The 24,297-nt window shown below is 52.7% G+C and overlaps 2 protein-coding genes across 4 annotated transcripts in view; one reads left to right on the forward strand and one right to left on the reverse strand.

Annotated features, from left to right (window-relative positions):
* POLR2C (RNA polymerase II subunit C) lies at positions 1–8,860 on the forward strand. Its single transcript, XM_034788211.1, has 8 exons — positions 1–540; positions 1,187–1,255; positions 2,736–2,788; positions 2,923–3,051; positions 4,317–4,368; positions 4,939–5,107; positions 6,832–6,906; positions 8,266–8,860. Exons 1-8 carry the CDS (start codon positions 372–374, stop codon positions 8,408–8,410), a joined length of 861 nt encoding a protein of 286 aa, XP_034644102.1. The 5' UTR covers positions 1–371; the 3' UTR covers positions 8,411–8,860.
* Positions 8,861–10,575: 1,715 nt separating this feature from the next.
* The window catches only part of DOK4 (docking protein 4), a 38,880-nt gene continuing 25,158 nt past the window's right edge, over positions 10,576–24,297 (reverse strand). For 2 of the 3 annotated variants that reach the window (XM_034788208.1, XM_034788209.1), the window contains 7 exons: positions 23,993–24,100; positions 23,216–23,330; positions 20,487–20,606; positions 19,990–20,179; positions 17,479–17,620; positions 13,984–14,107; positions 10,576–13,258 (listed from right to left, as the gene is read on the reverse strand). In XM_034788208.1, coding sequence (XP_034644099.1) covers positions 13,131–13,258; positions 13,984–14,107; positions 17,479–17,620; positions 19,990–20,179; positions 20,487–20,606; positions 23,216–23,330; positions 23,993–24,100 — 927 coding nt within the window. In that variant the 3' untranslated portion in view covers positions 10,576–13,130. The remainder of the gene's footprint in view (positions 13,259–13,983; positions 14,108–17,478; positions 17,621–19,989; positions 20,180–20,486; positions 20,607–23,215; positions 23,331–23,992; positions 24,101–24,297) is intronic. The other variant, XM_034788210.1, reaches the window with a different exon arrangement.

Genomic DNA, 24,297 nt, shown 5'->3' on the forward strand with positions numbered 1-24,297 from the left:
CGAACTGGGGGCTTAGTGTGGACCAGGCCTAAGTCTTGGCAGGCTGCACTTTGGCCACGTCTATTTGGAGCAAACCTTGTATCTTAAGACACTCAGGCCTGATCTACGTGTGAAAGTTAAGTCGACATAGCTCACGCCCCTTATCAATGTGGCTATGCCAACCTAACTCTTAGTGTAGATGCAGATGTGCCACCAAATGCATCGCCGTGACTACCATCGTTCAGAGCAGTGGTGGAGCTATGTCAGTACAGCCTCCGCAGTGTAGACGTACTCTCCCTCGGATACTATGATGGTGGATGTGGTATCAGACTAGAGAGAGAGAGACCTGGAATGTCCCGTCCTCAAACTGAGCTCTCCTCTGGGTATAGTTCATGTTAGCTGAGCTCAGGGTAACTCCATGTCTGTCTCTCTCACACGGGATTACATGCATTTTGATGTTCATGACTTGTGTTTCTCAGTGTCTCAATGCTGGTTTTCTCCTCTGTTACAGGGTAGCGAATTCCATCCGAAGAGTGTTTATAGCTGAAGTTCCCATAATAGGTATTTTCTCCTCCTTTAGTCTTTTGTTGTCTGTTCCTGAAGAAGATCCCGTAGGGGTACATCTGCACAGCAGTGAAGAGGGGGATTCCCAGCTTGCGTGGTCAGGCGTGTGCTAGGTCTGCTTGAGCGACCACACTAAAAATAGCAGCGGGGACACAGTGGCACAAGCCGTGGCTTGGGCTAGCCGGCTCCGTGCAGTCCCAGGCATCCCCTTGGGCAACTAGCCTGAGTGGTCACCTGTGCTGCTGTGACCACACTGCGATTTTTAGCACAGTCGCTCAAACACAGTTAGCACATGTACTACCTGAGCTGGGAATCACCCACCAAACTGCCATGTAGGCATATCCTTAGACTCAATCAGCTGCCATTGTCACTGTTCCTTCGGTTCCCAGCCACCCTCTCACCTGTGCCAGACTTCCCTGTGCCCTTTGTATTTGGGGAAAGGTATGCAAATGAATTGCTAATGTGCCTGAGCCTTTAACATTTAGTTAAGTTATTTTTATTAGGTTTTGCACATGGGACCTAAGACCATCAAAACTTTTCAGCCTCTCTGAAACCATATATCATCATGGGGGTGCAGGCCCCATGAATTCAGTGTCTTTCTACCTCCAAGAGCTTTGATTACTTGTTTCTGTTCTGCTTGCAGCCATAGACTGGGTCCAGATAGATGCTAACTCCTCTGTGCTCCATGATGAGTTCATTGCACACAGATTGGGTGAGTAACCAGTATCTTAAAGAAAGGAGGAAAATCATTCTGGTCCCTAAGTATGTCTAGAATGTATTGTAGGGAACAATCCTAGAATCGTAGGGCTGAAAGGGACCTCATGAGGTCATCTAGTCCAGCCTCGTGTGCAGAGGCAGGACCCAGTAAACCTAGACCACAAGTGTTTGTGAGTCTGTACTTAAAAACTTCCCTTGGTAACCTATTCCAGTCCTTAGCAAATCCTTTCTAACTAGGATAGTTAATATTTAACTTAAATCCCCCTGGCTGCAAACTGAGCTGATATCCTACCCTGGGTAGTTATGGAGTACAGTTGATTGCCATCTTCTTAATAACCGTCCTTGACATATTTGTAGACTTATGTCCCCCACCCCCTTAGTCTTCTCTTGACTAATCATGCCCAGTTCTTTCAACCTTTCCTCACAGGTCAGGTTTTCTAAACCTTTTTTTCATTGTTGTTGCTCTCCCCTGGACCCACTCCAATTTGTCCACAACTTTCTTGAAGTGTAGAGCCCAAAACTGGACTCAGTACTCCAGCAGTACTCACCAGAGCTGAGCAGAACGGTGCAATTATCTCCCATGACTCACATCCAATGCTCTGTTAATACATCCCAGTGTGACATTCGCCTTATTCGCAGCAGCACCACACTGTTGACTCATTCGTGATCACCTATAACCCCCAGATCCTTTTCAGCAGTACTGCTGCCTAGCCAGTCAGCTCCCATTTTGTATTTGTGCATTTGATTTTTCCTCCTGAGTGCAGAGCACTACGCTAGTCTGTGTTGAATTTCTCTTGTTGATTTCAGTCCGAATCTCAATTTATGACGATCTTTCTGAATTCTAATCCTGTCTTCCAAAGTACACCTCTACCCCGATATAACGCGACCCAATGTAACACGAATTCGGATATAACGCGGTAAAGCAGTGCTCTGGGGGGGCAGGGCTGTGTGCTCCGGCGGATCAAAGCAAGTTCACTATAACGTGGTTTCACCTATAACGCGGTAAGATTTTTTGGCTCCCGAGGACAGCGTTATATCTGGGTAGAGGTGTACTGGCAACAAGCAGATTTTATAAGTGTGCTCTCCGCTCCAGCAAAGTCATAAATGAAAATATTGACTAGTACTGGACCAGGACAAACCCCCCCTGGGGCTCCCCCACCCCTTTGATAGGTCCTCCCAGTTTGACACTGAACCATTGATAACTATTCTGAGTACAGTCTTTCAACCAGTCATGCACCCACCTTACAGTAATTTCATCAACACCGTATTTTACACTGGCCCACACGATGTGTGGAAACTGACCCTATTGGTTTTTTTCTATCTCTAACTATTGATGGGACCTTTTGTGGTGGTGAGATGCCGTGAGCTTTGTCCCTCTCTGGTGGTCCCACGGGAGGGGTGTTCGGTCCCTTGGTATCACTTAGATATATTTCATGGTGTTTTCTGCACTCTCCCTAACTAACATCTCGCCTCAGGTCTGATCCCACTCACCAGCGATGACATTGTGGATAAGCTGCAGTACTCCAGGGTGAGTTAAGAGATACGCCAAGCTCTCATTGAGAGGTCTGTGTGGGGAGAATGGCCAGATCTGACATGGGATGCTACACGTTCTCATTGGCAGAGAACAGTGGTCCTGACCTGTTTCTTACCCCCTCTCCCTAGGATTGTACATGTGATGAGTTCTGTCCAGAGTGTTCTGTGGAGTTTACCCTGGATGTCCGGTGCAATGAAGACCAGACTCGTCACGTGACATCCCGTGATCTCATCTCCAACAATCCCCGGGTTATACCGGTCAGTAAAAGATCAAGTCAATCTCTAAGGTCTCTTCCCTACCCTTTCTCTAAGCAGAAAGAGCAAGGCTCCTGTCTGATAGATATGACATCCTTACATTTTAGGCATCCTAGCTCAAGCTCGTACAAGGCTTTTGTGTATTCTGTCTATCTTCCCCTTCACGTTCCAAGTATGCACTCTTAGATCATCCATTGCCAAGTTCTTCCTAGACAGCCTCAGTGTTGCATCACCTAGACTTGTGCTCTAAATCATGATGGCTGTGGGGCTCTTTGGAAGGGCTCTCAGAACCTTCAAAGGCCTGGCAGAAATTCTGCTGCCTGCAAGTTTGCTTGTTGGCCCTCGGCAGTGCTAGGTAGCAGCGGTTTCTCAGATGAGGCATAAGAGCCATGTGGCTCTTGACAGGCCTCTGAGAAGGATGTTAAGAGAGCCTCAGGAGAACGGATTCAAAGAGATTTGGTGGGGCGAGTCTTTAAAATACACCTAAATACCTAACCACAGGAGAGTAGTCTGAAGGCTGCCCCTCGTTTTCACAAAGTGGAGCAGATCGCAGATGTTTTCCTTTTTAAAAAATACTGTGCCGAACCTTCCTCTGAGCAGCCAGGCCACTTTGATTGTGATGGAGCACTGCATGCTGGGATCTGTTGCCTGCAGGCTAAGCCTCCATATTAAAGATAGAGCAACTCTGTGCAGTGTTATGGAACCACAGGGGTCACATTTGGCCCACAGACTGCACCACATGGTCATCCTATCATATGGGAACGCTGGTTGGAAGGATGTATAGACTGGCTCTTCCTCACTATACAATCACTAGCCTAGGTGTGGCTGTCCAAAGCTGATCTACTAAAATTCAATGGGGTGGCCCGTATTTATAATCATAGATATGTCGGGCTGGAAGGGACCAAGAGAAGTCATCTAATCAACCCTCTTGCGCTGAGGCAGGACCAAGTAAACCTAGACCAACCATGACAGGTTTTTGTCCAACCTGTTCTAAAAATCCTCCGATGATGGGAATTTCACAATCTCCTTTGGAAGCCAATTCAAGACTTTCAACTATCCTTATAGTTAGAAAGTTTTTCCTAATATCTAACCTAGATCTCCCTTGTGGCAAATGAAGCCCATTATTTCTTGTCCTGCCTTCAATAATTCACTACAGGCGAAGTCTGTTTGCAGTGACTGTCCTCTTAGTTTAGTGGGTGACCCAGGGTTTGAAGTTGGGAGAAGGGGTTGGTCCCCCAATGACCTCATCTGTGGCTCGTTCTATGCAGGTGACATCACGGAGCAGAGACAATGACCCCAATGACTATGTGGAGCAGGATGGTAAGTGAGTCACTGTATAGAAGGGCTGCAGAGAAAAACCGATTTTCCTCTTCGACCCATACCCCAAATTACTAGTCAGTTAACCCTGGGGCAGTTGCAGATTTGGCACTGACAGGCAAAGCAGGCAGTGTGGAAATGTCAGTGTGCACAGGGTTAACTTTTTGTTCCAGTAAACAGATGTGAACCCTGCATTTACTGCTACTTTGGAGTTAGAGTGTTTGTTTGGGAGGTAAAAGAGATCCTCTCTCTCTCTCGCACGGTTATAACTGGGTATTACAGCAAAGATGCAAAAACAGCTGCTCCCCATCTGCTGTGGTCTAAGGCCCAAATCATGCCCTCAGCCATGTGTACAGCCCCCGTCTTTCCATCGGTGGGAGTTGCATGGCTGATATCCAGGCATGAATAAGCCCTTCTAAGATTGTAAATGAGCTCCGCTTTCTAAGGAGATTTCCCTCTACACAAATAGCTTCCCACTCACTCATCACTCAAATGCAAGCGTGCTACCATGCGAGGATTTCTCCTTTGCAGCCACTCTCCCACCCCATTTGACTCCATGTGTGTTCTTCTCAGATATCCTCATTGTCAAGTTACGGAAAGGGCAGGAGCTGAGATTGCGAGCCTATGCCAAGAAGGGGTTTGGCAAGGAGCATGCCAAGTGGAACCCTACAGCAGGGGTAGCCTTTGAGTACGATCCAGACAATGCGTTGAGGCACACAGTCTACCCCAAGCCGGAGGAATGGTATGTTCTGGTTTGAGAATAGCATTGGTTGAGTGGCACGTGTGATCACAACCAAGAGAAAATATTCTGTATTCAGTACAAGAGACTACATTAATGCAACACTGTGGCTGAGAAATTAAAACCACAAGTCATGAGATTATTTAAAGTTAGGATTCCCATAGCATCTGTATTGTCCCTCCAGTAAAGGTGATCACCTGGGTGGTTAATGCTACTTTCAGCTTGAGATATTCCCGTAGTATTAGGCCTGGGTGATCCTTAGTTTGACAGCTTAGTGTCTCCCCTTCTAAATATTCTTAGTCAAACACGTGTTCGCTACAAACTCGTTTTAATTTCATTTCACATCATTTCCAATAGCTGGTCAAGTTCTAGCCCCAGAGGTAACGTGTAAGAATTTGGTAAGGAACTGAAAATAGGGGTTTGGAATGAAAATGCCAGCTCACCCTTAGGCAGAGCAACGATGAAACAGTGTGTGTATTTGAATAGAACAGTGGTTCCCAGTTATTTTCTTGGAGCTGCCCATGGTGTGAATTGGCCAATGGGAACCCTTCCCCCCCCCCCCCACCCCTCTCCTAGTCCTAATGCCATGTGCTGACACAGTTGCTGCTCTCTCTCCATTTTTTTTGTTCCTTTTATCTTAGTACTCCACACACACGCCCCTTCTCCATATTCTTTGCAGACATTTACCCCTACTCCCCTTCCTGACACCCTCCTCCCTCCTGCACACACCCACACTAGAAGGCTACCTGCTGCTGCAGGTGAGGAGTGACCAGTGGTGCCGTTCAAGGCTCAGCTGAGTGCCAGGGGAACAGAGAAGAGGCACTTGGACTGGCAGACTGCTGCCTGCAGCCCTGGACTTGTGAGCTGCCCCCACAGATGCGCAGGGAAGATTGGGTGGCTTTTAATGAGACATCTTGCAAACATGGTAGCTTGTTTGCAGTCTGAGGGTAGGAGGCAGGAAGTGAACCTGGGGTCCTTTCCCCATCCTCTTTGATCCTCTCCTGTGCCAAGCCCTGAACTAGCCTGGCAAACCCTTCTCCAACGGCAGGCTTGTCCCTCAGGTTGGGAAACACACACAGGTCTTTAGTTAAGAAAGTATAGCAGTGGTTCTCAACCAGGGGTATGTATGCTCCTGGGGGTAGTCAGAGATCTTCCAGGGGGTACATCAACTCATCTAGATATTTGCCTAGTTTTACAACGGGCTACATAAAAAGCACTAGTGAAGTCAGCATAAACTAAAATTTCATACAGACAGTGAATTGTTTATACTGCTCTATAGACTGCCCACTTAAATATAAGTACAGTATTTATATTCCAATTGATTTTATCATTATGGTAGAAATAACAGTAAGCAATTTTTCAGTAATAGTGCGCTGTGACACTTGCATTTTTATGTCTGATTTTGTGAGCAAGTAGTTTTGAAGAGAGGTTAAATTTGGGGAACGCAAGACAAATCAGACTCCTGAAAGGGGTACAGTCCTCTGGAAAGGTTGAGAGCCACTGAAGTAGAGCATCAATGTAATGTCTATTGGCAGACTGTATCGTGCTTTGGCCATTGGACTCTTCCAGCTCTATAATCTTAAATACACTAACGCCATCCTCCTGTCCCAGGTCATTCAGCTGCTGATTGTTGGCCACTCCTGGGACCAAACTGCTGCCCAAGGTGGGAAGGAGCCGGTGGGGAGGTGGGTTTCAGCACTAACCTTAATGGCTGTGTTTGATCCTAGGCCAAAGAGCGAATACTCCGAAATTGACGAGGATGAGGCCCAAGCTCCCTATGACCCCAATGGAAAGCCAGAGCGGTAAGGAGCTGGCTTTCTGCGGCAGCGCATGGGCAAGGAGGAGGGCATTTCCAAACGCCACCCAGAAGCGCCTCAGCCCATTGTCTGGGCCTTTCTGGTGGGGTTCGGTGACTTTGCAGAACGATTTGCCAGCCTCGGGAGCTGGTGTTTCCTGGGGAGTAGGTTAGGGCCCATTGATGGAGTAGTGAAATGGCAGCCAGGACTGGCTGACTTCTCCCTCCAAGAGAGCCTGCCCTGTCAGAGAATGGGACTCACTCAGTGGGGCAGTGCCGGACTCAGTGAGCCTCTCCTCTCAGATCAGCTGGGTGGGTGCTTTGGGGCTCATGACAGATCACTACATGGTCTCCAAGACGGGGCAAACCAGCAGAGCTTTGTGGAGGGCTCTCATCTCCTGGGGAGGAGGAGTCTCAACTTCAGTAATCCCCTTCAGACCACAAGCCTGTCCCAGGTAGAACAATAAACACAGTAGCCCCAGGTAACAAAGGAAACACAATAGTCCTGCCCCAGGCCTACTCTTCCCACAGAGAGGCTCCAGTGTGTGGTTGTATCCTGGTCCACAGCTGGGCTGGGCTGTCCTTCAGGAGCTAGCACAAGAGATCTGCCTCTTTCCCAGCCTCCTCTGAGCTGAGCTGGCTCTCTCCTTTTCACCGCCCCCTCCATGCCTGACTGCTCCTGCAGGTGAAGCAGGGCAGGGCAGATTAACCCTTCCCCGGACAGGGCGGGGTGTGGATAACCCATCACAGTGTAAATGAGGCTTCTCCGGAGGCAGCGGGAAGGACTAGAATGAATATGGAGACCCTGGTGTCATCAAAGGCTTGCTGGGGAGTTGGGCGAGTGGTACGGAGCTGTCGCGTTCACATTCAAATTGAGACATTTGTTCATCTTGCACTGGCTTCTCTGCCCTGGCACTTGAGAACAATGCTGCATCTTTGTCTATGATGAATGTGTTTGAAGCTGGGCAGGTGAGCTGAGATTCTGGGACATACTGGTATCCCCATTTCCAGTGCTGAAATGACTGCTAGTGAGTCGTATTGCTTTAGTGGCCAAAGCTGCCACCAGCCCAGTCAGATCCAAGCCCATTGTGCTCGGCGCTGCATAGCAATTGTGAGCAGGTACAGAAATTCATCGCGGAAGCTCTCTGAGCTATATGCAGTAGCCTGTAAACTTACAAGCTGTCATTTTGGATCTACGGCTGCTGTTGCAAAGGTGGGTGGAAAGGAAGGGCTAACAAGACTCCCAGGAGCTAAGAATCAGATCTCCCTGCAGTGAAATACAATAGGGTGGAAACACATTGCAGAGAGAAATCTCCAGTTCTTTGCCTTCCTGTATAAGAATCTTAATCTCCTCCAATACCCCCAGGTTTTATTACAACGTGGAGTCCTGCGGCTCCCTCCGGCCGGAAACCATCGTCCTCTCGGCACTGTCCGGGCTGAAGAAGAAACTGAGCGACCTCCAGACCCAGCTAAGTCACGAGATCCAGAGTGATGTCCTGACTATAAACTGAGCCCTGCCCCTTTCCCCTTGTGATCAAGTCACACTGATGAGCGGCACGGTTCATGGAGCCACCTGCTTTTCTCCTGGGGCGGGGCTAATCGTAGCCACGTGAACGTGCAGCCCTGCTCCTTGTGTGCTGAACCTTCAGGCCTTTCTGGCACTCAACTGGTGGGGATGTGATGTGTATTGAGACGGCTTCCCATCAGTCGCCCCTTAGAGCATGGAAGCTGCTCTGGGGAAGCAGGGGCGAGATTTCCAGCATAGTGCAGGGACGCTCCCAGGTGTGGTATATTATTGTAATGGGGGGAGGGGGGGAATCTGTAAATGACCCTATCTCTTGCCTGTTGTCACTGGACTCTGGCCATCCGTCGGTTGGGATTTGGAAGTATGTATCTCAGCTCAGTTGCACAGCTGTATCCTGTTCGTTATCACGCTGAATAAAGCCTTTTTCCTACGTTCAGCCGTCCCTGAAAGCTTGTCTGAGGCTGTGGGAGGAGAGGTCCCAGCCATCAGTTCTCACCACCAGACATTCACGGAATGAGGTCTGCTTTGGAGGACTGGCTGCTCCCTTTGCTTTCTGCTGCTCCTGACGGTATCTCCTATAGAAACCAGCCCCCAGCCCTGGCACTTGTATATAACGTGGCATCTGTGGCTAAGGTGAGTCTGTCTGAACCTGGGCTGCTGCAGAAGGCAGTGCTCCAAGAGAGACCCTATGTGCCAAGGAGGCTTAGCTGGATGTAGACTCCTCGGGGGTGTGCTGTGTGTGAGCAGTATGTCTGAGGCTGTGGGAGGAGAGGTCCCATCCTCTATGGCGAACGGGGTAGCTGGGTGCCTGTCACTGAGAACCCCTCTGATTCAGCCAGTGTCAGACCTGGACAGTGCCGGGAGATCAACACCTATCAAACCGTCACTGCAGGTGCCAAGGCTGAAATTCCCCCAGACACTCCTGGCCTCCCCCCACCACTGTCACCCAGCAGGACTTTAACGATGAGAGTCTAAAGAAATGCCATTGGCTGTCTGTGGGCAGGCTGAGGCAGACAGTGATCTGTGTTTAATTACTCCAGTCAGGGAGGAGGGGCATTCCCAGCACAGCGGCCAGGATCAATAGAGATGGAAACAGGCAGAGAGTCACTTGCTCTGGTCACACCACAAATGTGTGGTGCAGGGGTTTTGGCTGGGCAACACTGCCTCCATGTCCAGGCCTGAAGTGTAGCTTTCCCCTGATGCTTTCCTGCGGCATGCCCTGGATAACCAAGCCAGGGCGGGGGATAGACTCATAGACTTTAAGGTCAGAAGGGACCATGATCATCTAGTCTGACCTCCTGCACAACGCAGACCACAGAATCTCACCCACCCACTCCTGTATCAAAGCCATTGAAGCCCTCAAATCATGGTTTAAAGACTTCAAAGTGCAGAGAATCTTCCAGTAAGAGCCCCGTGCCCCACTTAGTAGCTCCTTGCCCTGTGAAAAGAAGAGGCAGCATGTTTTCCCGGTGGGGTGGGGTGGGGTGAGCTCTGGATCCAGCCTGTAGGGTTCAGAGCCTATAATAGGCCTGAAAATCCACCCATTGCCTTAACCACCTGGGGATTCCGCTCCTTCCCTTGCTTGCAAACAGCCCGGCCTGGGCGCCTGCCAGACTGTTCTAAGCCCTTGTCTGATGAAGTGAGCTCCTAATGGGGTTAGGAATGCAAGTACCAACGCCTTTCAGTGGGACTTGTGCGCTTGTCTTGCTCGTGTACTTCTGAAAATTTGAAAATTACCCCCCAACGTCTGTTCTGAAGAGCACATACAGAGCTGCAGGACAGCTGGGAGCAGCATTCACCCTGTTTGGGTCAGTCTGGGGAGGGGTTTAGGATCATTTGAATCACTACAGTGATGGATAGAGGATTACATAGCTCCTCTTTCTTTAACCGTTAAGTGAAGATCACTCAATTTGGAAAAGACGGCCCCCTCTCCCCCACTACTCTCTGCTTTAAGGCTTCATTGATGCTCACGTGAAATGGCCTGTGTAGTGACCCTTACACACTGCGGCCTTGGATCTAATTCAGGCTTGGAGCGTTTCAGATGTTAGGAAGCCTTCCCTGATAATCAGTACATTTGTCTTCACTGCACCATTATTCTTATGTATCCCTCCTTGCACCCTGTAGCGTGTCTGGAGTTAGCAGACAAACAGGAAGGGTGAGTAAAGTTTGTTTATTGATTGAGCAGTTCCTTTAAAAAACACAACATTTTTGGCAATAACTGCTATGTCCCCTCCTGCCTGGCTTAACGCAGCTGTGCATCAAATTCCTGAGGCAGCCTGGTTCCTGCTCAAGCTTTCACCTGTCCCAGCACTTAGCAGCGCCACGCCTCCAAACCTCAGGGCAGGGCCTGTCGTCGGGGGATAGCCCAGCACTTCGGCTCTAGTCTTACCAACACTTCTCAAAGTTGACAGTGTCTCTCTGCAGCGATGTTTTAAAGGCACAGGGCCAGAGACTCCGTGTACTTCCATTAGAACCACAGCTGAGGACTTGGTCTGCTCCTGGAGCCTGAACAAAAGCATTTGACTCTAGTGCCTAAAACAAGAGCTAATAGCCAGGGAACCCAGATAGGCATTTAGGCTAGGAAATGATAGCAGGTTACACCTCATCTGTGAGGACGTACATCCATTAAGCTCATCTGATCCACTGTACCACAGAGTATGTGGTCTAGACTTGAACCTGGCTGGTTCCTGTCACTCTAGACAAGTGTCGTGGGGAAAGAGCACTGAATTTAGTGGGGCTTGCAACAGGGCAGTTTGGACAGTCGCTGGGCTTGTGTGCCAGGACTTTTCCAGCAGATCTGTCTGAAAGGTCTTCGTCGTCTTACTCATCATCTACACGCACAACCAGAAAACAAGAGTATTTACAGGTGATAGTCCACAGGGTCTCCCCATCCCCAAGAGACAGACAGTACCTTACACTTTAAAAACCAACCAACCAACCCAACCGAGGAAACCCCAGCATTGGTACTGCAATAAAAAGATAGCCCTTCTGAAAGGTATTCAATAAATAGCAGAACTAGAAAATCAATTGCTTTGATTTGATTTCAGCATATTAAAACCAACTTCCACATGCCCAGGGGTTCACTAATTATTCTCAGGAAGTGACCCACTGGCACCATGGGGGGAGGGAGGAGCTACAAAGAAGACTGAAATGGGCCTTGGGCTGCACTCCAGCCCTCTGCCAGCATTGGCTCCTTGAGGCTGTGGGGCATCTAGTGGAAATGAAACCTGGGTCACCCACCATCAGCTAGAAGCACAATGTCCCTTACAAGGAGGAAGCAAGGAGGAGGTCATGTGACCAACTGATTGTCTCTGGCTAGCCTCCTGTCAATGGGATTTCAGCATTGCTGCAGGTGAGAGCGCCCCAGAGGAAACAGGGGCCATTGGCTGACCCGGGGAGGTAAAAGAAAGGGAACTTCTCAACACGGACGCCTCCCAACAAGGCTGGCTCTGCCAAACAGGTAGATTGGGCAGGTTGTTACCGTAGCTTAGAGGCAATGCAGTATTTAGTGGCTGTGTATTAAGGATGGGAGGGGTGTAGCCCTGCCAGCCTGTGCAAAACGAGGCAGCCCTGTAGATGCCCCATCCCGTGTAACTAAACTGCCGTGCTTTAGCTATCTCGAGAGAAGGGCTTGGTTTGGAAGGGAAATCCATGCTGCAGCCACTTAGCTGCTAGAATCTGAACTGAGGACACGCCACTAATGGAGCGAAACCCCGCTCAGCCAGTCCCCAGCCCACTGAGAACGCCGCCCTCTGGAAGCTGGGGGCGTTTGTGCAGAAGTCACAGTTCGGAAAGAAAACCAGTTTCTCCTGAGATGTCAGAAAGTTCCACGGTGCGTGTTCTGGTATCTTCGAGAAGTGCAAAATGAGCGTAGGCTTGCAAGTCCCCAGTGCTCCCTCTCCCAGGAAAGCGCTACTGGATTCAGGAGGGAGCATCCATTCGCAGCCTGGGCAACCTATGGGACTCTCCGGGGCACCTCTGCCCCTAAAGGAACAGGCCGGATTTGCAGCAGCCTCTCCAAAACGTTCACTTCAGTTGCCCCGCTTCGAGTGACACTTCATTGCTCCCACCGGCTGCCAACAATAACCGCAACCCGTCGGCCACTTGAGAAAACGCCGTCCTTCCGCTCTGAGCCTTGCTGAGGGGATCCTGGGGGATTTCCCTTCCTAGCAGAGGCGGTGGGGCGTCTGCTCCAACTGAGGCTGGATTTCCCGCACGATGCCACCCTAAGGAAAAAAGAAAGATCCACCCACCCAAGAATTAAAAATCTCTGGTGTCTCATCTTCCCAGTGTCTCTTCAGTGGCTAAGAAACTTGCATTCGTGTGAGAAGGAAAGTCTCTTAATATAGAATATGTATAAGCAATAGATATTTAAAATCGTTTAACAACGTAGAGCTAGACATCTTCTTCCCTATCGTTAGCTCCTCATGCTCGGTCTACTAGAAGGGCATGGCCAGGGCTCGAGTTCCAGACCACCTGGGGCCATCTCCAGCCTTCTTCCCAGCACAGAGGACCCAGTCTCACACTCTCTCCCTGCAGGCAGGAGCTCTGATAACTTCTCCAAAGAGAGGGGAGTGTTCCCAGAACTTCAGCACCCTCAAGAAAGGAGGGGAGGGGAGCACTGGAAAACAAATGTCTCCTGCACTTAACGCCCCCTTTCTCCAGCATGGCCTGGCCTCGGGGGGGTCTCTCCACTCAGAGCACGGTCACTGAGAAGCAGACTTGGGCTCTTTGCTGTCGCTCTTGCCGCTTTTTGCAGGCTTTGGCTTCAGTAAGATGAACCTGTTCAGGAGGTCTGTGTCCGAGCTGGCCTGGGCCCCGGAGTACACTTCACCTGTGGACAAAGCAGAATTTTTGTACTGTTTCGTGGTCCTCATCAGGGCCGGCGCTTCCACTAGGTGACCCTAGGCGGTTGCGTAGGGCGGCAGGATTTGGTGGGGCGGCAGGATTTGGAGGGGGCGGCATTTTGCTGCCCTCGGTGGAAATTCAGCGGTGGGGGGTCCTTCCGCTCTGGGTCTTTGGTGGAAATTCGGCGGCGGGTCCTTCACTCGCTCCAGGACCCGCCGCTGAAGTGCCCCGAAGATGCGGAGCGGAAGGACCCCCGCCGCCAAAGACCCCAGGCCCCCTGAATGCTCAGAGGAGGAGCGCTGCCGCCTAGGGCGGCAAAAACCCTGGCGCCGCTCCTGGTCCTCCTAGTATTGCAAGGTGAAGTAAAGGAACCTCAGTCCTTCAGTGCCTCCTGCTGGGGGAGGCTAGGACTGGACTATTATGGAGCTCCTGCAGTAATCTCTACACCACCTCCTGCTGAAAGGGGCTGGGACTGGAGTAGCCGGAAGCTCCTGCACAGCAGCCCACTGGGAGAATCTGGGCTTTGAGTGACTGCCAGTGCTCTGACCGCATTCCCCCTCCAGTGGCTTCAGGGATGAGAAGCTGGGATGGGAAGCACAGAAAGCTTCACCAGCCCTATACAGCAAACCAGCCCCTTCAGTAGAGGCGGTTAGCGAAGCTCTGGGATGGAATGATCCCACGGCGCACAGGAGGAATGACGGAGACACTCACCGGCGTAGCTGGAGGACTCGGCGATGTTCTGCGAGCCGGTGATGTGGTGCCAATAGGCGCTCCGGGGTAGCATGGTGGTGGGCGTGCAGGGATAGGAGTAGTGTTCTGTGCCCTTGTTCAGCAGCTGGAGCAGAGAGACAGAAGGTGGTGGGGACTATTTTAAACATCAGCCTGGAAAATCCAGTTGCTTTCAGCTCCACCGAGTTAAATACAATTATTGTCTGGCCAAGGTGGCGTGAGCTGTCGGGCCTGAGAACTTTGACAGCAGCCACTGGAACTCTGTCTGGGGCGTCGTCTTTTGTAATCCCAAGTGTGTCGGGTGACTGGGATCAGGAGAGATCAATTTCTCCATGTGTCACCTTTATTACTTGGGCTCAGAAACCTTGGGCAAAACAATGGAGCACCCGAAGCCCCCTGGATTCCTCAGTGTGGAAGGCGACATGGCCGGGAATTGGGACAGGAGTTGCAGCACTCCCAGATTCTCCTGGGAACAAGTGGCATTGGCAGAGAAAGGGCAAAATCCTCCATGTTGCTCCATGGGGCAGCCCGGAAGCACTGGAGAGCTATAATACGGCCCAGTGGGAGCACAAAGGGGACTGCACATGACTAGACAGTCACGCAGCATCCCTTGGGAAAGGTGCCTTGTCCTCACAAGGAGTGCAGCGAGACCACTGACCTTCCTGTGACAGACCTGTGCAACGAAACTAAGCCATGGGAAAGTGAAGAGTTTGCAGATGGACTAATTAGAGATTCCGTTGTTTGCGCTGTAATGGATAACGAGGTTCAAAGAAGGTTACCGCAAGGAATGGACGATACTCACAAAGGACTGGGGCGACTGTATTCTAAGAACAAGCAGCGAGAGAACGGAAAACGCATTCAAAATGCAGAGCAAGGCTCCCTGTAGGCAAGGGTTAATGCCGTAGGGCCCATCCCATACTTTGTTTCATGAAAGCAGCTAAACCTGGTCAGCCAATCAGCTCCCTCATTTTGGCTAGACTTTCCTAGCAGCCGCCTGTTTTTATGAATGGAGTCCCCTCACGGAGGGAAAAAGCCCATGGACTGTACCAATCTCGTTGGGGGGGATGGACTGTTTTTCGTATTGAAAAATGAAATATAAACCAACATGCAAGTGCTTTTTAACCTGTTCACAGGGCTTCCTTTTCCTTTCTAGGCTTTTCTGGGGTGCTTGTCACTTTGGTGTCTGCCATAGCTGCTCGGGTCTGTTGCTCGGAAGTGGTTTTGCTCCCTGGCTGGGTTTTACCTGCGGTTTGTGGAACTGTGCTAGGTATTAGCCAGTCAGAGAGTTCGCTATAGTTCCAAGCAGACGAGACCGGGAAGTGGCCCTGGAAATACATTTAAGCCCTACGAGAGGTCAGGCATTTCAACGTGCACATCAGGAAAAGAAAACGCCACTCCTCACTGTGGTCCCCATCCATCGCAGCACACGAGTAAAAAAGTTAAGCATTTGGTTTAGTCCCAGTGACTTCATGCTTCAGTGCTTTGCTGGACCAGGGCCTATAACATTAACTCATCCCCATGTATTTGTGAGCTCTAGGTGCACTGATCACGTGTAGTGGTTTTCAAAGTCCCGTAAGCGGTGCTGCCCGGCTAACGCAGGCTAGTCCCTACCAGTTTTGACACTGTGCTGTGCCCTGGAAGCAACCAGCAGCACGTCCGGCTCCTGGGGGGGGAGACCATGGGGCTCCACGCGTTGCCCCCACCTCGAGCACCGGCAAGAGCCACGCGCCTCCGCCTAGGAGCCGGACCTGCTGTTGGCCGCTTCTGGGGCGCAGCGCGGTCTGCAGGGTCAGGACAGGCAGGAAGCCGGCCTCTGCACCCCGGCTGCACCGCTGACCAGGAGCTGCCCAAGGTAAGCCCACGCCCCAACCCCAATCCCAGCCCTGAGCCCCCCCCAAACCCGGAGCCCCTTCCTGCACCCAAGCCCCTCCTCCCTTGCCCCACCCCAGAGCCTGCATCCCCAGCCCAGAGCCTCTCCCATACTCCAACCACCTGTCCCAACCCTGAGCCCCCCCAAACTCAGAGCCCCCTCCCGCACCCCAAAGCCCACATCCCAGGCCCCACCCCAAAGCCTGCATCCCCAGCCAGAGCCCTAACCCTCTCCTGCACCCCAACTCCCTGCCCCAGCCCAGAGCCCCCTCCCACACCCTGAACCCTTCATTCCCAGCCCCACCCTACAGCCCTCACCCTCGCACCGCAACCCTCTGCCCCAGCCCTGAGCCCCTCCCACACCCCAAACCCCTCATCCCCAGCTCCGTTGGGTCGTGGGCATCAACAATTTCCTTCAACTGGGTCACCAGAAAAAAAAAAAAAGGTTTGAAACCCACTGCTCTACATAGCACGTACAAGGTACGGAAATGTTACAGGGGACCCCTCACCTTTTTTATTGTCCAAGCTTTGTGCACTGAATTTGTAGCTAATCACATATATAATCCTATGATCGACTAACTAATGTATGGCTGCTAGATTAGATTGGAAGTTATGGGTTTAAGGGGTAGGACCACACCACAGGGCTATAGGACTGGTGAGTGCGTCTTAGGTATATAAGTAAGATAATGGGCTGCAAGGCCTAAGGCTTTAGGGCGGTAAGAGAGGTGGCTGGGCCATAGACGCCTCCGGCCTGAAACAGGCGGACAATAACTAGCTAAGCTGTAACGTGTAAGATGACAGCACGAGATGTTCTGGAAAACATGCCGCAGTGTACCCGGTACTCCAGCAAACAGCCGGAGAGTAACATTTCAGGGAATGCTGTACAGTAATAACCTCAAGTTGCTATGGTAACTCACTGACATAGATGTTAATGAGAAGAAGGGGAATGAAGTGGGTAGCCTATGAGAAATGGAACACCCTAAAATTCAGGCGGCGTGGAAAATAAGGAAAAGGGGGTGAAACTCATGCACATGTATGAGTGTAGTGGGCATACGAGAAACTCAGGATAAAAGGTGTTGCCTAATCGAAGTGGGCAGAGAAGCACATCCAGAAACACCGAACGAGATGGCCACCTGCCTGTTCATCTCCCCCATCTCGGTGTTTCTGTTGGGAGGAGAGTATGAAATCATTAATGCTGGCTAGCTTATGGGTTCTCTCTCCTCTCTGGATGTGTTTCAGTGTTTGTGGCTTTTTACATCTGCTTAATAAAACTCTTGATGACTTGTCAGCGTATTACTTGGGGGTCACCCTTCCTCTCGTGTGCCGAACGTCTCCAATCCTCGTGATCTTCCCAAGGGTGAGTCTCACCCGGCTAATTCTGACCCGGTCATCGTTCGGGAGCTCGAACCCTTGGCAAAGGTCACTGTGGGCTCAGATACCACTGGTGATACCAAACCATCTGTGTTATAAAGGCTACAAATCTGTATATTTCCCCTGAACAATGGCTCTGCTAACAGGACTCCCCATCCTGTGCCCTGATTTCCTCCCCCATAAGCTACTGTGCTCAGGGAGCTGGTTCACTAAGGGCTCCCGGCCCCAGGTACTCACCCTGACGTTCTTCTCCATCTCCAGCAGGACCCTCTTGTGCTGTTCTGCGATAGCCAGGGTGGCGCTGTGCACCCGCTGGTAAATCTGCTCTCCCTCCTGGGTCTGGAAGGTGTAGAGCCCTTCCCCTGCGTCACACATCCTGCTGAGCAAGAGGACATCAATGTACAATGTCACCCGGAGTATGGTGTTCTCCCACGGCGCACAGATACGCTGTGCATGCTACACCCAGGCACACACTGACTAAGATACGACACACCACATCCACACTTACAGCCATTCGCATGCTCCCCCTGCACACACTAAGAGACACACCACATCCACACTTACAGCCATTCACATGGTCCCCCCGCACACACTAAGAGACGACACACCACATCCACACTTACAGCCATTCTCATGGTCCCCCCGCACACACTAAGAGACACACCACATCCACACTTACAGCCATTCACATGGTCCCCCTGCACACACTAAGAGACGACACACCACATCCACACTTACAGCCATTCACATGCTCCCCCTGCACACACTAAGAGACACACCACATCCACACTTACAGCCATTCACATGCTCCCCCCGCACACACTAAGAGACACACCACATCCACACTTACAACCATTCGCATGGTCCCCCTGCACACACTAAGAGACACACCACATCCACGCTTACAGCCATTCGCATGCTCCCCCTGCACACACACTATTCCTACCTCTCACACACGTGCATGCTATGCACACATGCCCCCCGCTTGCACATCATGGGCATTCACATAGACCCATTGGATCCACACTCACATGCCTCCATCCCCTCACACACGCCCCGCCAACGTTACTTAGGCTGTTGGAGTGTTATCGCTGAATGACACTACACCAGAAGCAACCCGACTGGGGTTTGTTTCACAAAACGACATGGATACACCTTGGCAAGGGATCATTTTGTATGCATTAGCCTTTGGCCTAGGGGAGCAGCACAGGTTTCGCTCTAGGGACCCAAAAGAACCAGTTTTCTACAGCAGCTGGAAACACGGTGGGTCTGATTTCCAGAGGGGCTCAGCCTTCCAGCTCTTGTTCCGTTGGAGATGTAGATGCCTAGCACTAGTGGAAGCCAGGCCTACATTTCCAATGGGGGGTAGTGATTTGGGTTTCCCAGTTTAAGACACCTTAAAGGGGCCTGTTTTTCAGAGACGGGAGGATCAGCATTTCCTGAAACTCAGGTCCCTCTATGGCAGTGATCCCTGAACTTTTTACCTTGCGCCCCCTCTTACTCTGTCCATGTCCGTCCTCCCCTTCTTCCCTTGGAGAAGAGATGTGGCTTGGGAGGGTGGGACGCAGACGGGCAAGGAGACTGGGGCCCGCAGCCACAGCAGGGAGAGGGACCCCAGTCACAGGGCTGGGGCTAGGAGCAGATCTGGGTGGCACTCCCTCCCCACCCCTAGCACCCCGCTAGGAGGGCGTACCCCACAGTTTGGGGACCTCTGCTCTATGGCTTCTCAAGTTGGCTGTCCCCATAGTCACAGCCCCTTAGCGAGAAGTACCTCTGATCTCTAAAACCCAGAGAAATCCTGATCTGGTGATCACCTTTTTAAACTAGTCCTGGGATAACACTGAAGCCAATTTTGCCAACTGGCCCACAAAACTCCATTCAGCCGTAGGCCCCTTGTGTGCTCTGGGCTAACACGATACCACAGCCGACGGGCACCCGTTTAAGTCTCCAAATAAATAATCCGTTCCCTCTCAATTCTAAGGAATTGGGATCCACCCATGCTAGGGGACTAAGCGAGGTGCCCTGGAATAGCGCGGTCTCATTCACAAAGCGGATGGGATGTTCCCCGAAGAAGCACTGCCAGATTCTGCTGCCAAAGAAATACGCAGCTTTTTTCTTGCCGGCGCCAGTTCAAAGTCTCCAGGGCAGGGCAGACTGGAGAGGATGAGGGTTTTTCTCTCTCTATAAAAGCCTAGTGTGGTGAGTCAGCGGATGGGAAGGTCTAGTATGAAAGGAAAGCTCATGTTTCTTTCCTCTCTAGCAGGTAATTATCTGGAGGCCCTAATACAGTCAGGCCTGGCTGATCCAAGTTACTTTGCAAACAAAGTTGGCACAAACCTTCAAGGGGGGGGGGGGGGGACGTGGGTGGTCAGGCAACTGCACTTAGACAGCTGGAGACCCTGGTTCAAATCCTGCCACAAGTTGTAATTGACAAGCGTTCTTGTCACTAGTCCCTACTGCAAAAACCACCCGCGCAGGATCCCTTCTCCTTTCCATTCTGGAGAGGCCCCGGGCTGGAACCGAGGTGCATCGGCAGAGCAGTGAGGGAATCTCACCCTCCCTCACTTCCACAAGCACAATTATTACTCCTATTCCCCCAGTGTGTCTATAGGGATGTCTCCGGCGGCTCAGGATCCCGGCCCGCCAGAGCTCGCCCCCCATCTGCAATCAGACCGCTCTGCCCCAGCACCGGAGCTCCCTGCCTGGTGCTCCCAGCAGGCCGGGCAGAAGGAGAGAGGAGCGTCCTACCGGCCGGCCTCGAAGGTGAACCGGGTGGCATCGCGCCCGTAGCGGCGCAGCGAGCACAGGGGCCAGGAGATGAGCTTCACCCGGGGGTTGTGCATGTCCCAGAGGTAGATGTTTTCGTGGGTGATCTGCAGTTTGCACTCCCCGTACACGTCCAGGTTGGGGCAGGGCAGCAGGAACACGTTGAACCGATCTGCGGAGGGAGACAGGCAGCTGAAACCAAGACAGGCACCATCCCTACACCCCCGCCCTCTCCAGGGGGGCAAGTCCAGGGCCTCCCCATCCCATCCCCCAGGGGGGACGAGCCCAGGCCCCCTGTCCCAGTGTGGACCCTCCACACGCAACCCCCACTGCCACGGTGGGACAGACCCAGGCCCCCTCCCAATGCCCCCTCGTACTCCTAAAGGAGGGGGGAGCCCAGCCCCCTCTCTCAGGGCGTTCCCCATCCCAGCTGCCTTCTGTTCCCCCAGGGCAGCCTGCCAGGCGCCGCCAGCGCTCACCTGTCTGCTCACACTGCACCCCGGGAGCCAGGAGGTCGGGCTCCCCCAGGCTGATGTCGTTGAGACGTGCTCCTAGGCACTCGATGGACAGGGTCTTGTACCACTCCTCGGCCTCCAGCTCTGCAGGGAGCCAAGAGCCGCCCGTCAGCCCCTGCCCCCACAGCGTCCCACAGGCTCCCCCAGCACAAGCCAGCTGGCGAACGCCCCGTTACACAGGATCCCCCTCCCCCAACAGAAGACCTGCCCTGCACTATGGTCACACCTTGCAGTGTGTGTCCTGCTGGCTGGAGCCACATGGCTGCAGCAGAAATGCACCACTGGGACTTCCCAGCTTGTAAGGCCAATGTGATCATAACCAGGACCATTGGACTTCCCTGAATTAATTCCTGGTTGATCAAGGGCATCGGTTAGAAAACCAGCCAATCTCGATTTAAAAATGGCCAGTGCTGGAGAATCCACCACGACCCCGGGTGAGTTGTTAATTACCCTCCCTGTCAAAACGTGGCACTTTAAGCCTGAATTTGTCTAGTGTTAACTTCCAGGTCTTTTTATACCTTTGTCTGCTAGATCAACGGGTCACCTGTTATCCAATCTGTTCACCCTGGAGCACCCCCAAGCCAACCCGGGGCTCAAACCTGCACCGCCAGAGCCCCATGCTCTACAGACTGAGCAGGCCAGGTTGCCCTTCTCGAGCCTCGTTCATTACAAAGGATCCCAAGTGCTGTATGATGGGCCAGTTCCCGGAGTCCATGCTTAGGAGATTCTTCCTTTGTCCTCACGGGCACTTGGTGCCCAGTGGGCACTTTGCCACAGGAAGGACAAAGGAGGGAGTCCGGATTGTGGCCCAGTCCATATAGTAAAGAGATCACTTGCCCAACAGTGAAATGCAGCCACCTCTGGGGCGGAACACAGCAGACATTCTGCACCAGCAGTACTACAGAGTAGTTTTTAGCCAGGGTAGTGGAAAATGCCTTCTCCAGTGGAAAATCCAGGGGAGATTTTGGGTTGGCAGAAATTACTCTGGTTTGAATTTGACGGTGACCCCAGAGTTAACACCCCTCCTCATGCGATTTCCAATAACGACAAGTGCTCAGCACCGGGGGGTTGACACCTTATTCCCAACACAGTGCCCCATGGCGAAGATTACAATTTCAATCAATGTTTGGCAGAGGTGCCGGAAACGAGGCCATGTCACAGAAAGGGGGGGGAGCGAGGGGCTGGGCGGGGAAGCGATCCCATCCCACGCTAACTCCGCAGCAGCAGCTCCTGTCCTGTGGGGGGCGCCAGCTCCCTGCTCCGAACATTGTGACCTGTGCACACAGCACCTCTCGGGGTTTGGTGCATCCGCCCCTCCGGAGATGGAGGTGCGGAGGGCCAGGTTTGATTGGCATTGCCACCTAGCGCATGGGGTCGGGTTTGGCACATCTTCCCCTACGAGGGGCCACCACCACGCGGGCCAGGTCACAACACCCAGAGGGGAGAGGAGCTGCCCTCACGGGGCTCACGGACTTAAATCAAAGTCACGGTTACGGGGAACACCGTGACCTCCAGGCTAGGATGGGAGCCTGGCCCATGACACCGTGCCGGGGCGTTGGCTCAGCACTGACTCAGAGGGAAGAGCATCACTTACCCCGCCGCCAGCACCTGGGAGTCTCCCAACCGGCTCCGGCCCAGGCCCAGCCCTGCCTCGCCCAGGGGAGCAAAGAGGCTCCCAGCAGCGGTGGTGGAGCTGGCAGCCAGAGAAGGCACAACGCCTCTGAAGGAGCTCTCCCTCCTTCCCCCCGCCAGGCCAGGCCAGGCTGTCAGGAACCAGGATCTCAAAGCGCTTTACCCACATGGACGGATTAACCCCCGCAGTCCCCACACGAGGGGCGGGCTGATTTCCCTCAAGCCCCCCGGCGTGCCACAGCAGCCTGGCTCCCAGGCCTGCAGGCTTCCCGGATTGGGTGGCAGGCTGGAACTCCTCAGCCAGCTTCCCTGGCGTTCAGAACGAAGGGATTTAATTAACGAAGGAGAATTAATCCTGCAATCAGCACAGTCGCCCGGGGGTTATTTCTGCTGAGCTCCGATTCTGTCCTTATGTTGCCCCCATGGTTTTGGATCAACAGCGTTAGAGAAATTGTCCAGGGGAAGCAGGCGGTTTCGGCAGCTGGCTAGGGGCGGTGGGGTCCCCCAGAAAGGCGAGGAAGGGGATTGGGTCTGTGAGGTAAACGTATTAGATGGGTGTTGCTGCTAAAAACGACCAGTTAACAATGTAGCTATTTAAATGGTCATCTTTAGCCTGTGGAGGTGACTTTGAGCCCTAAAGAGGAAGTGAGGGGATTGCACCCAGCCAGTGGCGAGTTCAGGCTCTCTGCAGACTCAGGCAGACGCCAGCCAGTCAGGCACGTTTTCAAGCTGACTTTGCAACCACAAGGCCTGGGAATGTCAAAGCGGCGATTCTAGGCCACACTGCCCTGGCAGTCACAGGGGCCTCGCTGCACAGATAGGGCGACAGGCACGGTGGGCCACGTTCTCCAAAGGGCTCCACACCCTTCTGAAAGCCTGGCCCGGCAAGATGGAGTGACCTGTCCACCGTTACAGAAGGAATCAGAGGCAGAGCTGGGAGGAGAACCCAGGCGTCCTGGCTGCCAGTCCCAATCTCTCTGTTTGCTTCCCCTGGCCTTTCCCCAGCCCGGCAGCTCGCGACCGTGCCAGCTCCAAGCCAAAACCCGCAGACATCCTCCTACCCGAGTCGCAGGTGAAGGTCCTGGCCGAGTCATCGGTGAAGATGATGGCCACGGCCTGCCTCTTGGTCTCTTTCGGCAATCGCGTGATGCACTTCACGTTGCTGATCTCCGTGACCTGCAGAGGGAGACGCGTTCCTGAGCTGCTGCCATCTGCATTCCGCACCCCACCCACTCCCCTCCTTTTCTGCACCGAGCACCAGGGCTCCCTCAAAGTCTCCCTCCTCCGCCTGGCTCCTCTTGGTTTCTCCACCGCTCGGCACTAGATATTCAGGGGGAGCCTCTACCTTCCCCAGGGAGAGCCGCAGGGGCCCTCAGCATGGGGGGCATAGAAAGACACGTGGGAACCTGTATTTCAAGGGAAGAGTCCCATAGCTATCGGAGATCAACTGCAGCAAGAAAACATCTGGTCAGAAAACGGTTCTCCTGAGGAACCCAGGGTGGGGAAGGAGAAACGTAAGCTCATCGGGCCATTGGCAGGTAAAGGGCCATGACACTTGGATCCTGCATACCCTCATACCGTGCATACCCCATAACAATCACCCTGCCCAAGGTAGTCTTCACCGCAACGTACTTTAGGCCAGGCCCCATAAGAATCACTGCGACAAGTGGGGAGGGAGCGCTGGCTATGGGGGAGCGCCCAGCTGCTCCGGTCCCACCCAGCAGGCAGCGCTGTGGGGAATGGGGTAAGAGCGCTGGCTGGGGGCAGGAGCTCTGCCTCGGTGATTTATTCAGCCGCGTCAGAGCAAAGGGGCAGCAGATACGCAGAGACTCTCCAACCTTTGGGCTTCCACGCAGGCACACTGACTTCTCGTCCGGATACTTCTCTAGCCGCTGGGGCCCTTTACTGGAGGATTTCCTGAACACCAGCCAGCATCTCCGATAGATCTGCCAGAGAGACACCAACACAGAGGCTGCAGCACCCCTGCAATTGCACAGGGACATCTGGCTGGGGGCTTTTTACCCAACGATCAAACACCCCCTGACTGGGGTTTTCCTGCCACCACTAGCCCACAAACAGCATCCAACATGGAGCAAAGTAAGCAACACTCAGCACCTCCCTTTGCTGACCCTGCCCGGGGAAC

Source organism: Trachemys scripta, chromosome 13, assembly GCF_013100865.1.
Source record: "Trachemys scripta elegans isolate TJP31775 chromosome 13, CAS_Tse_1.0, whole genome shotgun sequence".
Taxonomy (NCBI): domain Eukaryota; kingdom Metazoa; phylum Chordata; order Testudines; family Emydidae; genus Trachemys; species Trachemys scripta.

Excerpts from the sequence above, each read along its gene's own strand:
- POLR2C (XM_034788211.1), top strand. The coding sequence starts at position 372 with ATGTTAGCTGAGCTCAGGGTAACTCCATGTCTGTCTCTCTCACACGGG. Across the intron at positions 2,789-2,922 it reads ATAAGCTGCAGTACTCCAGG|GATTGTACATGTGATGAGTT; the intron begins GTGAGTTAAGAG and ends CCCTCTCCCTAG. Across the intron at positions 3,052-4,316 it reads ACAATCCCCGGGTTATACCG|GTGACATCACGGAGCAGAGA; the intron begins GTCAGTAAAAGA and ends CGTTCTATGCAG.